This window comes from Dendrobium catenatum, unplaced genomic scaffold, assembly GCF_001605985.2.
Source record: "Dendrobium catenatum unplaced genomic scaffold, ASM160598v2 fragScaff_scaffold_493, whole genome shotgun sequence".
Lineage (NCBI taxonomy): Eukaryota > Viridiplantae > Streptophyta > Magnoliopsida > Asparagales > Orchidaceae > Dendrobium > Dendrobium catenatum.
This window is the reverse complement of record NW_021318955.1, coordinates 140,869-152,427: the sequence shown is the minus strand read 5'-3', so window position 1 is coordinate 152,427 and position 11,559 is coordinate 140,869. Positions and strand designations below refer to the sequence as shown.

At 34.1% G+C, this 11,559-nt stretch overlaps 2 protein-coding genes across 3 annotated transcripts in view; both read left to right on the top strand.

Annotated features, from left to right (window-relative positions):
- LOC110108150 (vesicle-associated membrane protein 727) overlaps window positions 1–6,702 on the top strand; it is a 17,199-nt gene extending 10,497 nt beyond the window's left edge. Inside the window, exons 4-5 of the mRNA XM_028694501.1 lie at window positions 5,288–5,350; window positions 6,285–6,702. Coding sequence (XP_028550334.1) covers window positions 5,288–5,350; window positions 6,285–6,428 — 207 coding nt within the window. The 3' untranslated portion in view covers window positions 6,429–6,702. The remainder of the gene's footprint in view (window positions 1–5,287; window positions 5,351–6,284) is intronic.
- An 818-nt stretch (window positions 6,703–7,520) lies between these two features.
- LOC114579560 lies at window positions 7,521–10,504 on the top strand. 2 transcript variants are annotated; one of them, XM_028694499.1, is made up of 2 exons: window positions 7,521–9,868; window positions 10,037–10,504. In XM_028694499.1, exons 1-2 carry the CDS (start codon window positions 9,088–9,090, stop codon window positions 10,135–10,137), a joined length of 882 nt encoding a protein of 293 aa, XP_028550332.1. In that variant the 5' UTR covers window positions 7,521–9,087; the 3' UTR covers window positions 10,138–10,504. The 2 variants fall into 2 exon arrangements, with proteins under 2 accessions (XP_028550332.1, XP_028550331.1); XM_028694498.1 differs by having other exon boundaries at window positions 7,521–9,959.
- Window positions 10,505–11,559: the final 1,055 nt, after the last annotated feature.

Below are 11,559 nucleotides of genomic sequence, written 5' to 3'. Positions count from 1 at the left end.
GTTTCGCTCCCGTGAAAGCAACAACGGGTGGGATTAGGGCAAATAGGAAATGAACCGGTTTTAAATTTTTAATCCTTATGTTTTTTTATTTTTTTTTTATTTAAAATATGAAATAGCCGGACACGCGTGTCCGACACGCGTGTCCGGCGTAAGTTTTTTTTTTTTAAATGGACACACTCAAAACGTGTCGGACACGTGTCCCCGCCGTGTCGGGCGCGTGTCCGTGTCGGGCGCGTGTCCGTGTCCGACACGTGTCCGTGTCCGACACGTGTCCGTGTCCGACACGTGTCCGACACTGCACTGCCTCTTAAAACGGAGTGTCGGTGCATCATAGGAATTTATCAATCATGTAAGTGTAAGTCCGTGTCCGACACGTGTCCGTGTCCGACACGTGTCCGTGTCCGACACGTGTCCGTGTCCGACACGTGTCCGACACTGCACTGCCTCTTAAAACGGAGTGTCGGTGCATCATAGGAATTTATCAATCATGTAAGTGTAAGCAAGTATGATGGTAAGAGGATACAATGCCATATGATGGAATATCATGAATGTATTAACCAAACAACTCAAATAAATATACGCGCGCGTGTGTATATATATATATATATAAGGTCAACATCTAGATCATAAACGAGATTTACATAAATACTTAGTGAAATGCATGATCTTCTCTATTGACAAGTATGTTTTTATGTAATTTTACGATTTGAATGTAAGTAGGTGCTGGATTACTTTCTGGATGACTTATCTTTATTTGATACCATTAGATATGCTGCAACAAAATTGTTGGTTGTGTTTGCTCGTTAATTTAGGAACATGTGATTGTTAGATATTATAATAAGGGGTCAGTTTGGTTTGAGATAAAATGGTATAAAGTAAAAGATTTACCTGCCTTTTTTGTGTGAAGTGTTCAGAATAAAATAATTGCAAAGGATAATTTTGATGTACTCTAAGGGGCTATTTGGTTGGAGGAAAAGTAAATGCAAATCATAGTGAATGCTTTGCTTTTTAATTTTTTGGTTTAGGTTGGCCACAAAGTGAAGTGAAATAAATTCCTAATGTATTCCAAACACTCACTTTTAGTTCATTTTTTGCGTAAAGTAAACCCGCTCAAAATTGATTGAGAAATGAATTCACGAGGCCTGAGAGAGCAGTCCTCGGGAACGCAGTAGCTTCGTCGACTCCTTCGTTGCTACTCGACATCACTCCTTCATAGGCATCCAAGGTTTGATTTTCATCTTCTATATTTCTCCGTTGCCGTTCAACTTTGTTGCTTGACGTGAGGAGTCGATTCTTCGACTCTATCATTGCTGCTCGACTTCACAGTAACTTCCTTTGACAACATTCCTTTCCTATCTGATCAGAAAAGTTTGCTCATTTTCAAATCGTTGGATTTTGAAAATTGGAAAGTATTTATCATTGGATTCCGAAGACAAAATAGTCAATAACAAATCATCTCCTTCCTCAGAGAAGGGTTTTCTAGATCGGCAATGGTCGCGGTAGCGTAGGAGCAGCTCGACGTGCTGGTGAATGGCATGTATTGCAAGGTACTTTACCCGATTTGTTTCTCAGACCTAGTTTGTTATTGTGGCTCTGCTGCTCTGTGAAATCTGTTTGTGATGGGGTTTTGTTTGAGATTGAAATGGGTTTTGGTTGATTATGGACAATAGAAATCAACCAAAGTTTCTTTTAATTTAGTACCATGAATGCATGTTTGTACTTCTTATTTGTGTTCTTTCGGTTTTTTATGTATGGATTTTGCATGTATGGATTTTGCAGTGTTGGTGTCCATAGTTTCAAGTTGTCGTGCATGCTTGTACATGAATTCTGTGATAAAAATGACAAAGTAGGATTTTACTTTACTTTGCGTACACCCAACCAAACAGAAAAAAATAGTTCCCATGCATTTACTTTACAGCCAACAAAACAGGCTCAGAGTATTTACTTTACACTGTATTAACTTTATACTATATTTACATTGCATTATTTTCACTTTTACAACCAACCAAACATACCTTACAAACCCTCTGCTTTACCCGCAAATGAAATACCCCCCATATCAGTGAATTCCTTTTTCTACCGGTCGTCGATTTTTTCCTTTCACTGCTGTCGCTTATTCTTTTATTTTTCATGCTTGATGCAAAGTTATACGGCAGCATGACCCATCTTTACTTTTTTCCACAATATGTAGCCCATCCTTCATTTCATGGTTGTTGTATTTTTGTACTGATTAGCCATAATAAGGTGTAGGGTAGTTTTCGGTCAGTAAAATGCAAATTTTACATGGAGTGGGACAATTTATGTTTTTTGACTCGCCCTCATCACTTCCGTGTCTTTAGTGTTTGTCATTGTTCGTCTATTAGACCTCACCATCATGGTCACACTGCTTCCTCTTTGTTGTCCTTGCCTTTTTTGCCATTGCCTTATTGTTGCTGAAGCATTTTCCATTTCTTTCTGCATCCAACTTTGCCATTGCTTGCAGCAACTGCTTTTGCCATTGCCTACCACAGCTGCCTTCTACTTCCCTTTCCCTCTATCCACCACATAACTAGCGAGGGTGAGAGACAAAGGTCAGAGTGAGAGACGTAGATGGAGATGATAATGAGAGAAAGTGAATCTCAGGAAAGTGAGGCTGTTAGTTTAAATTCAGATTTATAATATTGGTAGGTTCAGATTGGACCTGTTTCAGGTGACAGAATTATAGAACTGAGCTGTCCAGGAACCAGATCCAAATGTGACCTGATCAGTTGTTGCCGGTTGAGATCGTTACCTTAATTCTTTGGGTGTTATTTCACACCTATGAATAATGCATTTGTGCTAATCTATTTTCTATTATGATTGGTCTAACACTTTTTATTAATACAGAAAGAACCTAATATTGTAAGTAAAGGGCTTACATAATCTGTGAATTTCCTTAGTTTTTTCAACTACTTAATTTTTTTTGTATATATATATATATATATATATTTGAATAATCTATAATACTGTAAAATGAAAGTTGTGTCAGCTATATGGAATTGTTTTGTTATTAAAGAAAACAAAATCATGCAATCAATATAGGAGGATAGATTGGCATGATATATTGGATGTAGGTTGTTATCTAAAATTAATGCGAAGAATGCAGAGGGGCTGATAAACCCAACATGATGAAAATTGTTCAACCTGGTTTAGCTGAAGTTGATGAGCACAAAAAATTTAGCTATATGAGCCTATGAGGAAGTCACGTAGCAAATCCAAGATATGGAACAAGGGCCATGATGGTGATTATGAGGTGTAGGTATGATAATTGTTGGTGAAATAATACATCATCATTAGCCTTATCATGAATTATTTGGGATCAATTTTTTTATCTAATTCTATAACATACGCTTCTTTTGTTCCACTAATTCTATGCTATATTCATACTATTTTTTTCATTGCTCTAACTTTCCATTTATTTCAACAGATGCCTCATCAAATAGAATTGCATCATATGAAAAAGCATGTATCTTGACACCTTAAATTCATTTTCATTTATAAGTATCTCCATAATTAATACAGAAAGATATAAGATCGATGTTGATTATTGATGCAATTCTATTATAATTGGAAACATTTTAGCCAATTCACAATTACCAATACTAGTTAGTTAGTCTTGTATCAAATGAAAAATTTGCTACCTTTGATATGGATCAAATCAATTCTTGTTGTACTTTATCGTATGCTTTTTCAGGATCAATGACAATCATAGGATGATATTTTCTCTTCTCTATACTTTTTAATTAATTATCTTGACACAAAAATTGCTTCCATAATAAATCATGGGATGGAATTAAATAGATTCTGCAAAATTAATATAATTTTTCTAACCCTCTCCCACAAGTTTATTTTATAAATCATAAATTTGATTCAATTATAGTTGACAATAACTTCAAGTTCTCATTCATAAATTTATTTCTTCTATTGTTGGTGTAATTGTTAATCTCTTAGTTATTTTTGAACATTAGTATTGAAATATTTTTTTCCAATCATTTGATATCCTCCTTTTTGGTATCCCCTTTTTCATTGAAAAAATTTGTTAGCAGAATTGTGTTAGACTGGCCAAGCCAGTCCATCGCGGAGACAGCACGGAACTTGTCCACCTCCACTACATGTAGCTTAAACTGCGGGCTCTAGGAGTCAGAATAGGAAGGTTTTTGGAGGGATGTAAGAGGGAAATTTGAATGTAGGGTTTGTTTTGAGATTTTCTTTTGGATTATATGCATTAAATAGTTTGTTTTCCTAGGGTTAGGGCATCTTGAATTTGGCTGAAATTTGAGGTCTCTCTTAGGTTTTGTTTGGGCTCTAGCGGCGTCAAGAGAATTGGGAGAGATAGATCCTCCTCTCGAATAGAAGATCAATTGTATCTGTATTTTTTCGTTTCCCTTTCATCAAATAATACAAATTATTTGCTATTTTTCTGATTTTGTTAGGATGTTTTTGGAGAATTCTTACTGTTTTCGAAAGATTGATAGGAATTACTTGAGATCTATAAGTGTTTCTTATCAAATTGCACCATGTCCTATAACTCTTCAAATTTCAATTTATATTTAACTAGACATAAAGCCTTACTTCATGCATCTTCTTTAGAGCCAACTCAACTTCATTTTCTTTTGGGACCGATCTAGAATATATCTTGTTATATTATTCTTAGATTTTTCAAAAATAATTTCTCCATTTGAATTCTAATTTAACGATTTCTCAAAATAATATTTTTTTTTTCTGTCTCCATCTTTAATTAAGATTTTATTATTTTTGCTTCTAATGCATCTAGTTTGATAAAAGTCTCTAGAGATTTTGTTGCTTAGCTATTCTAAATATTTCCTTTTTTCTATCATTAGTATTAATTATTATATAAACATTGAGAGCTGAAGTTTTTGTTTAGCTCATTACTTTTTTTTTAAAAGTTTTAATTATTTTATAATCATTTTATGCATCATTAGTATATACTTCATATGTAATTGATGTTGCCAAGTAATTGCTATCTGGTGAATTCAGCGTGGGAGCAAAACATGCATTAAGTGATCTTGCTTTTAATGATCTGAAGCCATTTCTCGCTGTTCTTGCACTGCACTGCTGGTTCTTTTCATTTTCTTAGCTCGCTCGAAAGATTAAGGGTTTAAATAAATCAATAGGGTGATCAGTTTTGTATTTCTTGCTTCACTTAAGGGTACTACAGAAGCTCTTAGCTAAATGTTTTGAGAATCCCCGGTATAATTGAATCATATACTCCCTGAGATTAAAATCCTCTCATTCTTGCCCTCCACAGGTTCTTGATCGTGGGGAGAAGATTGAACTTTTGGTTGATAAGACTGAAAGCTTACAGTTTCAGGTATTTTCCTGCATTATTGAATATCACGGAGTTTTCACCCTTCTTTCCACAAATTTCTAACAACTAAAATGCACTCATCAGAAACAAAAAAAAGAAGGGTTTCACATGTGTACCACTTTATTTCATGCTATTTACATATCTAACACCTAATACTTTAATATTACATATTTACCACCCATATAACAAATATGAGTGTATGGAATGAAATATTAAAGTTTATAAGGTGGTATGGGTGGTAAGAATGAAATATAGGAGGTTATATTTGATATAAAAATTTTATATGAATGGTAAGAATGTAATACTAAAATTTTAAGTGTTAGGTATGTAAATAACATGAAATGAAGTGGTATGTATTCATAATGATTTACTTTCTTCTATTCCTCTTTTATTTCTAAGATTATCCTAATATAATTTGCATCAGAACAAATATGAGTGTATGGAATGAAATATTAAAGTTTATAAGGTGATATGGATGGTAGGAATGAAATATAGGAGTATTATATTTGATATTAAAATTTTATATGAACGGTAAGAATGTAATATTAAAATTTAAAGTGTTAGATATGTAAATAACATGAAATGAAGTGGTATGTATTCATAATGGTTTACTTTCTTCTATTCCTCTTTTATTTCTAAGAACATCCTAATATAATTTGCATCAGAATGAGCTTAAGAGTTTTTGAATTTATACTAAGATTAATACAGTTGGGCTTCGTTTAGGATGACTTTCTTACTACTTCTTAGCTTTCTAATACAAAAATTTTAATTTTTTACTAAAAAATTAAAGCAGTAAAAAATCCGTCCCAAATGAAGCCTTAATGTATCATATAGAAGCAGTAATCTGAATGCAAGTTTAATGGCTCTTGAGCTCCATTATCAGGATATCGTTACATAATTTTTTTGCTCTCTCGTTACTGTTTTTTTCCTGTCTCAGGCTGACAGCTTTCAGAGACAAGGGAGGCAGCTTCGCCGAAAAATGTGGCTTCAGAACCTCAGATTCAAGCTAATGGTAGCAGGTGGTCTCATCTTTTTCTTACTTGTTGTTTGGTTGTTGGCCTGCAGAGGGTTCAAATGCTAGTTCAGTGAAGGAGGAGCGTATGGTTCTTGCAAATCTCTTTTATGGGATCCTTCAGGTCTGTATAAAGTGGAATATGCTCTTATTGAAGAACGAATTGTGGAATATTTGAAACAAAAAAAAAAAAGGTTAAGTGCTGAAAATATGAAATATATCATGTAAAGCTGCTTGTCGTTTTAGCCTGAATTTAGATGTTTTTTGAGCTACTTTTTATGGATTATTGTGGTTTATATCATAAAATCATTTAGAAAGGTGGTATGTAGTAGCATATTGTGATGTGCTATATTTGATCGAGGTTCATTTAGATTTCGTTTGTAAAGCAATCTTTTAGTATAAAATTGTTTTGAGCTTGAAATTTTTATATTAGAAAACTGTTTTAGAAAGTAGTAAGAAAGTTGTCCCAAACAAAGCTTTAGTGTCAAATTTGATGTGAATGTTTTTATTTATTTATCAATTTATGTTTTTAAGGATTTCCATTAGAAATATTAAAATAGACATTAGAAATGATATTTCTTTATTAGATTTAAACAAGAATTTGACTTTTAACCGGACATAACGGAGAAAAAGGATTCATGTAGCCTACCCATGTAATTTATGGTTTTTAATGATTTCCATTCTTTTACAAGTCAGATTTAGGCTTTGATAGGGATAGTTTTTTTAATGCATTCTAAAAGTGTTTTTTGAAATTTTTATATTAGATTTTTTTTTTTTCTTTTAAAAAGTAGTAAAAAAGTTGTCTGAAACGAAATCTTAAAATAATTTAGTGCTATGCATAGCTTGTGCTAGCTCCATGCTTTGGTCTTTTGCTTTAACCTTCATTATTAGAGGCCTTAAGAGTGGATCCAGCACAGACCTAACAGGAATATTTCAGGTTTAGATACATTTGTGTAATATTTAGGTCAGCTTATTGATTTGAGTAGAAAAAAGGGAGGGGGGGGTCTTTCTAGGTTTATATATATATATATAACACTAAGAGGTCTCTCTATTTATATATTCAACCTCCAAAATTTCATATATATACTCAATATTTAAATAATTTTAAAAAAGTCCATCTTTTTATTCACAGACAATCTAAATCTAGCAGATCCAAAGCTATTGAAAAGGAAAACAACTCAGTCAAATCTCAATGAACCCTCCAATCATAGCTTCCTGGTACATCCAGGGGGTTTAATGGCTTAGATAAAGTTCTCTCTTGCATAGAGTTTGTCCAATCCTGCAATATTGACATGATTTGTATACTTGAAGTTAAGATTTCTTATTCTTGAACTTTGGTTCTCTTTCTCCCATCATATTTTTTAATTGGGATTTTTACATACATAACATCTTAAACATAGCTATTTACTTATCTCACACCTAAACTTAACTTTTTACATTTCTACCACCTAAATAAACGTATCCCGTTCCCATCTGCTCCGTTAAAATACGCCATCTGAGCCGCTTATATTTCCCGCGTGATAGTTTGCTCCCAAAACCATCGCCTGTTCGTCGCCTCGCCTCGCCTCGCCTCTGCCAAAATACGCCATCTACGCTCTGCTTCAACGACGCATTGTTCAAAGACGCATTTTTCTTCTGCGTGAAGGCTCTCAGGTGCAAAGTTTTGAAAATGTAATCTTCCATTGTTGCTTAGAGAAGAAAAACAGCGATGCTATCAATCTTTGAAAAACGAAAGCAAAGCGATTCGTTTTGGGTTTATCAAATTGGAAAAAAAAAATTCTGTTGCTTAGAGAAGAAAAACGATTCGTTTTGGGTTCATCAAATTGAAAAAAAAATATTTCTGCATCAATTTGAAAAACTAATTTTTCATCTCAGGTTTATCATTTTGAAAGATTCTTCGGCAAAACTATTGCTTCAAGCTATCCGACATCTAATACAGCAGTACAACTAATATTTTATACGACAAACAGAGATGCATATTTCGGGTAATGGCGCTCTACATTTTAATCCATTTATTCCATTTTTTAGATTGTTACTAAATCACTTTTTATTCACTAAAATAGAGATGGATATAAGTAATTTCTGCTTCATTATCCTAAAATTTGGTGGATATTGGATTGAAGTGCATGGTCAGAGTCGAACAAAGTATGTGGGTGGAAAGCAGAAAACCTTAAAGCTTCACAGAGATGAAATCAATTTAATTTTGTTAAAAGAACGAGTTCAAGCACTCTGCCATTGGATTCGCATTCAACCTTTCGACTTCCACTATCATGTTAATGGGACGTCACCGAAGAATTATAAATTGATTTCAACTGATGCAGATGTAGCTGACATGCTTAGCGGTTCTTATGAAAGGAATATAATTGAGGTGACGGTTGCAATGAAATATCAAGAAGAAGATATCTCCCAATCACAAAACAATCAAATTGAAGTAGACAAACAGTTAACTGAAATTGGAGAAGATAATGATATTGTTGTAGATGATATGTGCGATGATTTCTTTATGCCCTAAATTGATGTGGCAAACAATCTATGTGCTAGTTCACGGTTTGAAAATGCCTAGAGTTTGAAGCAAGCAGTACGGTATGATGCAATTTTTAAGAATTATGCTATAAAGATTAAGGCGAGTGACAAATCTAGAGTTATAGTTACTTACGCATACAGAGGTTGTCCATGGAGAGTACGTGCATCATTGTGTCGTGATGGTCACTCCTTTGAAGTTAGAAAAATGGAATCAACACATTTATGCCCTGGGGTCAATAGAACAGGAAATAAGCAAGCTACAACTAGTTGGGTGGCTCAAGAAATCAACTATGCTGAATCAGAATCTAAGAAATCATGGGAGTGGTTCTTGAGGAACTTGTCTGAAAGTTTTGGCAGTGAAATTGAACATTTAGCCTTCATGTCCGACATGGAGAAGGGCTTAGCCGAAGCTATAAAACTTATTTTTCCAAATGCTGAGCATAGAGTGTGTATGAGACACTTGTGGAAGAATATTAAAAAATTATTTCGTTGCGAAGATGGCATCAAACTTCAAAATTTGGTTTGGACGGCATCAAACACTTATAACCTAAATGTTTGGCATATGAAACTTGAGGAGATCTTCAAAATTAGTTCACAAGTATATGCATATTTAAATTCTTTGTCATGCAAGTGGTCTAAGGCCACATTTTCAGAGCACATTAAAAATCATTCCAACACAAACAACATGTCAGAATCATTTAACGCTTGGGTTGAAGAAGCTAGAAATAAGCCAGTCGTTGATTTGGTCGACATGATTAGGGCCAAGATTATGGAACAACGATCGCAAAGAAATGTAATTTCCTCCTCTTGGAGAGGTCAACTAGTTCCTCATGTGGAAGAATACATAAGGGACATAACAACGAGGAAAGAGCATTTTATAATTCGTCAGTCAACATTGACGAAAGCCAAAGTTGAGGGTCTTCATGAAAGGCACGCAGTTGATCTAGAAAAGAAGGATTGTACATGTGGAGTTTGGCAAAAAAGTGGTATGCCTTGTATACACAGTGCTGTATTCATTTGTACTACACAACATTCTTTATGGTATACCTATGTTGATGATCACTACCATGTGTATAGGTATATTCATAAATCCTTGACACAACATTCCTATCTATGTGTCGTATCGGTTATCTAAATTTTTCTTACATTATTAGGTACAAATTGGCATATGAGGGTGCAATATCGACCCTACCTGGCAAGGAGATGTGGGCTGCAGTTAGTGATGGGGAGGTTGTTACAACGCCACTTTCACTAAGACCACGTGGTAGACCCAAAAAAGGTGAATAAAAAATTTCTTAGAAACAGGGAAGAAAACGAAACTTGGACACAGGTGTAGTCGTTGTAATTTAAGTGGCCATCATAGAAGTACCTGTAAAAATCCATTAAATGGGGAAGGTGACAAGATTGGATATACGCCGTCCACATTATAGTTCTGATTTCACGTTGGATCACAGCATTTAGTTCTGCTTTTATTAGATTTTGCTTTGTGTTGGATTAGACCAACATTTATTTCTGGTTGTATTAGCTACAGCTTTTTGGATTTATGCTTTTTCTTTGTGTTGGATCAGATTTTATTTAAGATTTTGTTCTCTGTTTTTGGGTATACCAACATTAGTTCTGGTTGTATTAGCTACATATTTCTGTTTTTGGGTCTACCAACTGTACTTCAATGTCAGTTCTCTGTTTTTGGATCACATTTAGTTCTGATTGTATTAGCAATACAGATTTTGTGCTCTATTTTTTGTCTTCTGACTGAATCTCATACACTTACGTTGAAGTACAGTTGCACAACAGAAGCACAATAGAAACTCTACTTTTATATTTACGTTGAAGTACAGTTGCACAACAGAAAAGGAAGCACAACAGGATCTCATACACTTACGTTGAAGAACAGATGATATAGAATTAAAACATAAATATTACATTAGAGTTTCTTTGTAAGATTCAAAGTTACATTCATTTGCAATTACAAGACTTCGATAGCGATTTGACGGCAATAACATCAACAAGTAAAATAAGGATAACTAATAAGAATTTAATTTGAAGCAACTCATGTGTAACTGAAACTGCATGCTTGGAATGATCTTCAACAGCTTTTCCACTACTTAAGTGATTCAGATCTTGTAGTTCATCATTTTCATCATCAATCCACTTAAAATATCTACAATCATCTTCCGATCTATTTCGGGGGCATCTAAAGAATTTTCTTCCACGATTGTTAGCTTTGTAGCAAGTATAGATTCTGCATTGCAGATTACAACGACAATAAATTGCATTGTTTAGGCTTCTCATTGAGGGAGTCGAGCGGCTCGAACTCATCTCCGATATTCCAAATAACTGCAATAACAAAACAAATACAAAATTTGTATTCAACGTCTAATACAGATATGCATTCACTAGTTTACACTCAGATTAAAGATCAAATAACTGCAACAACATCTATTTGAACTCATATGCATTCGCTGGTTTTCATTTTGATATTCCAAATAAATGCAATAACAACTAATACAAATATGTACAAATTTGGGAAGAAAATCAGTTAATATAGATATGCATTTGGTTTTCATTCAATATTTGAAAATCTATTCTTCCATCCACAATGGGAAGAAAATCAGTCAATACAGATATGCATTTGGGCGCAAAGCTTCGTTCAAGAGCTTCCTCCCAGAAGGTAGGA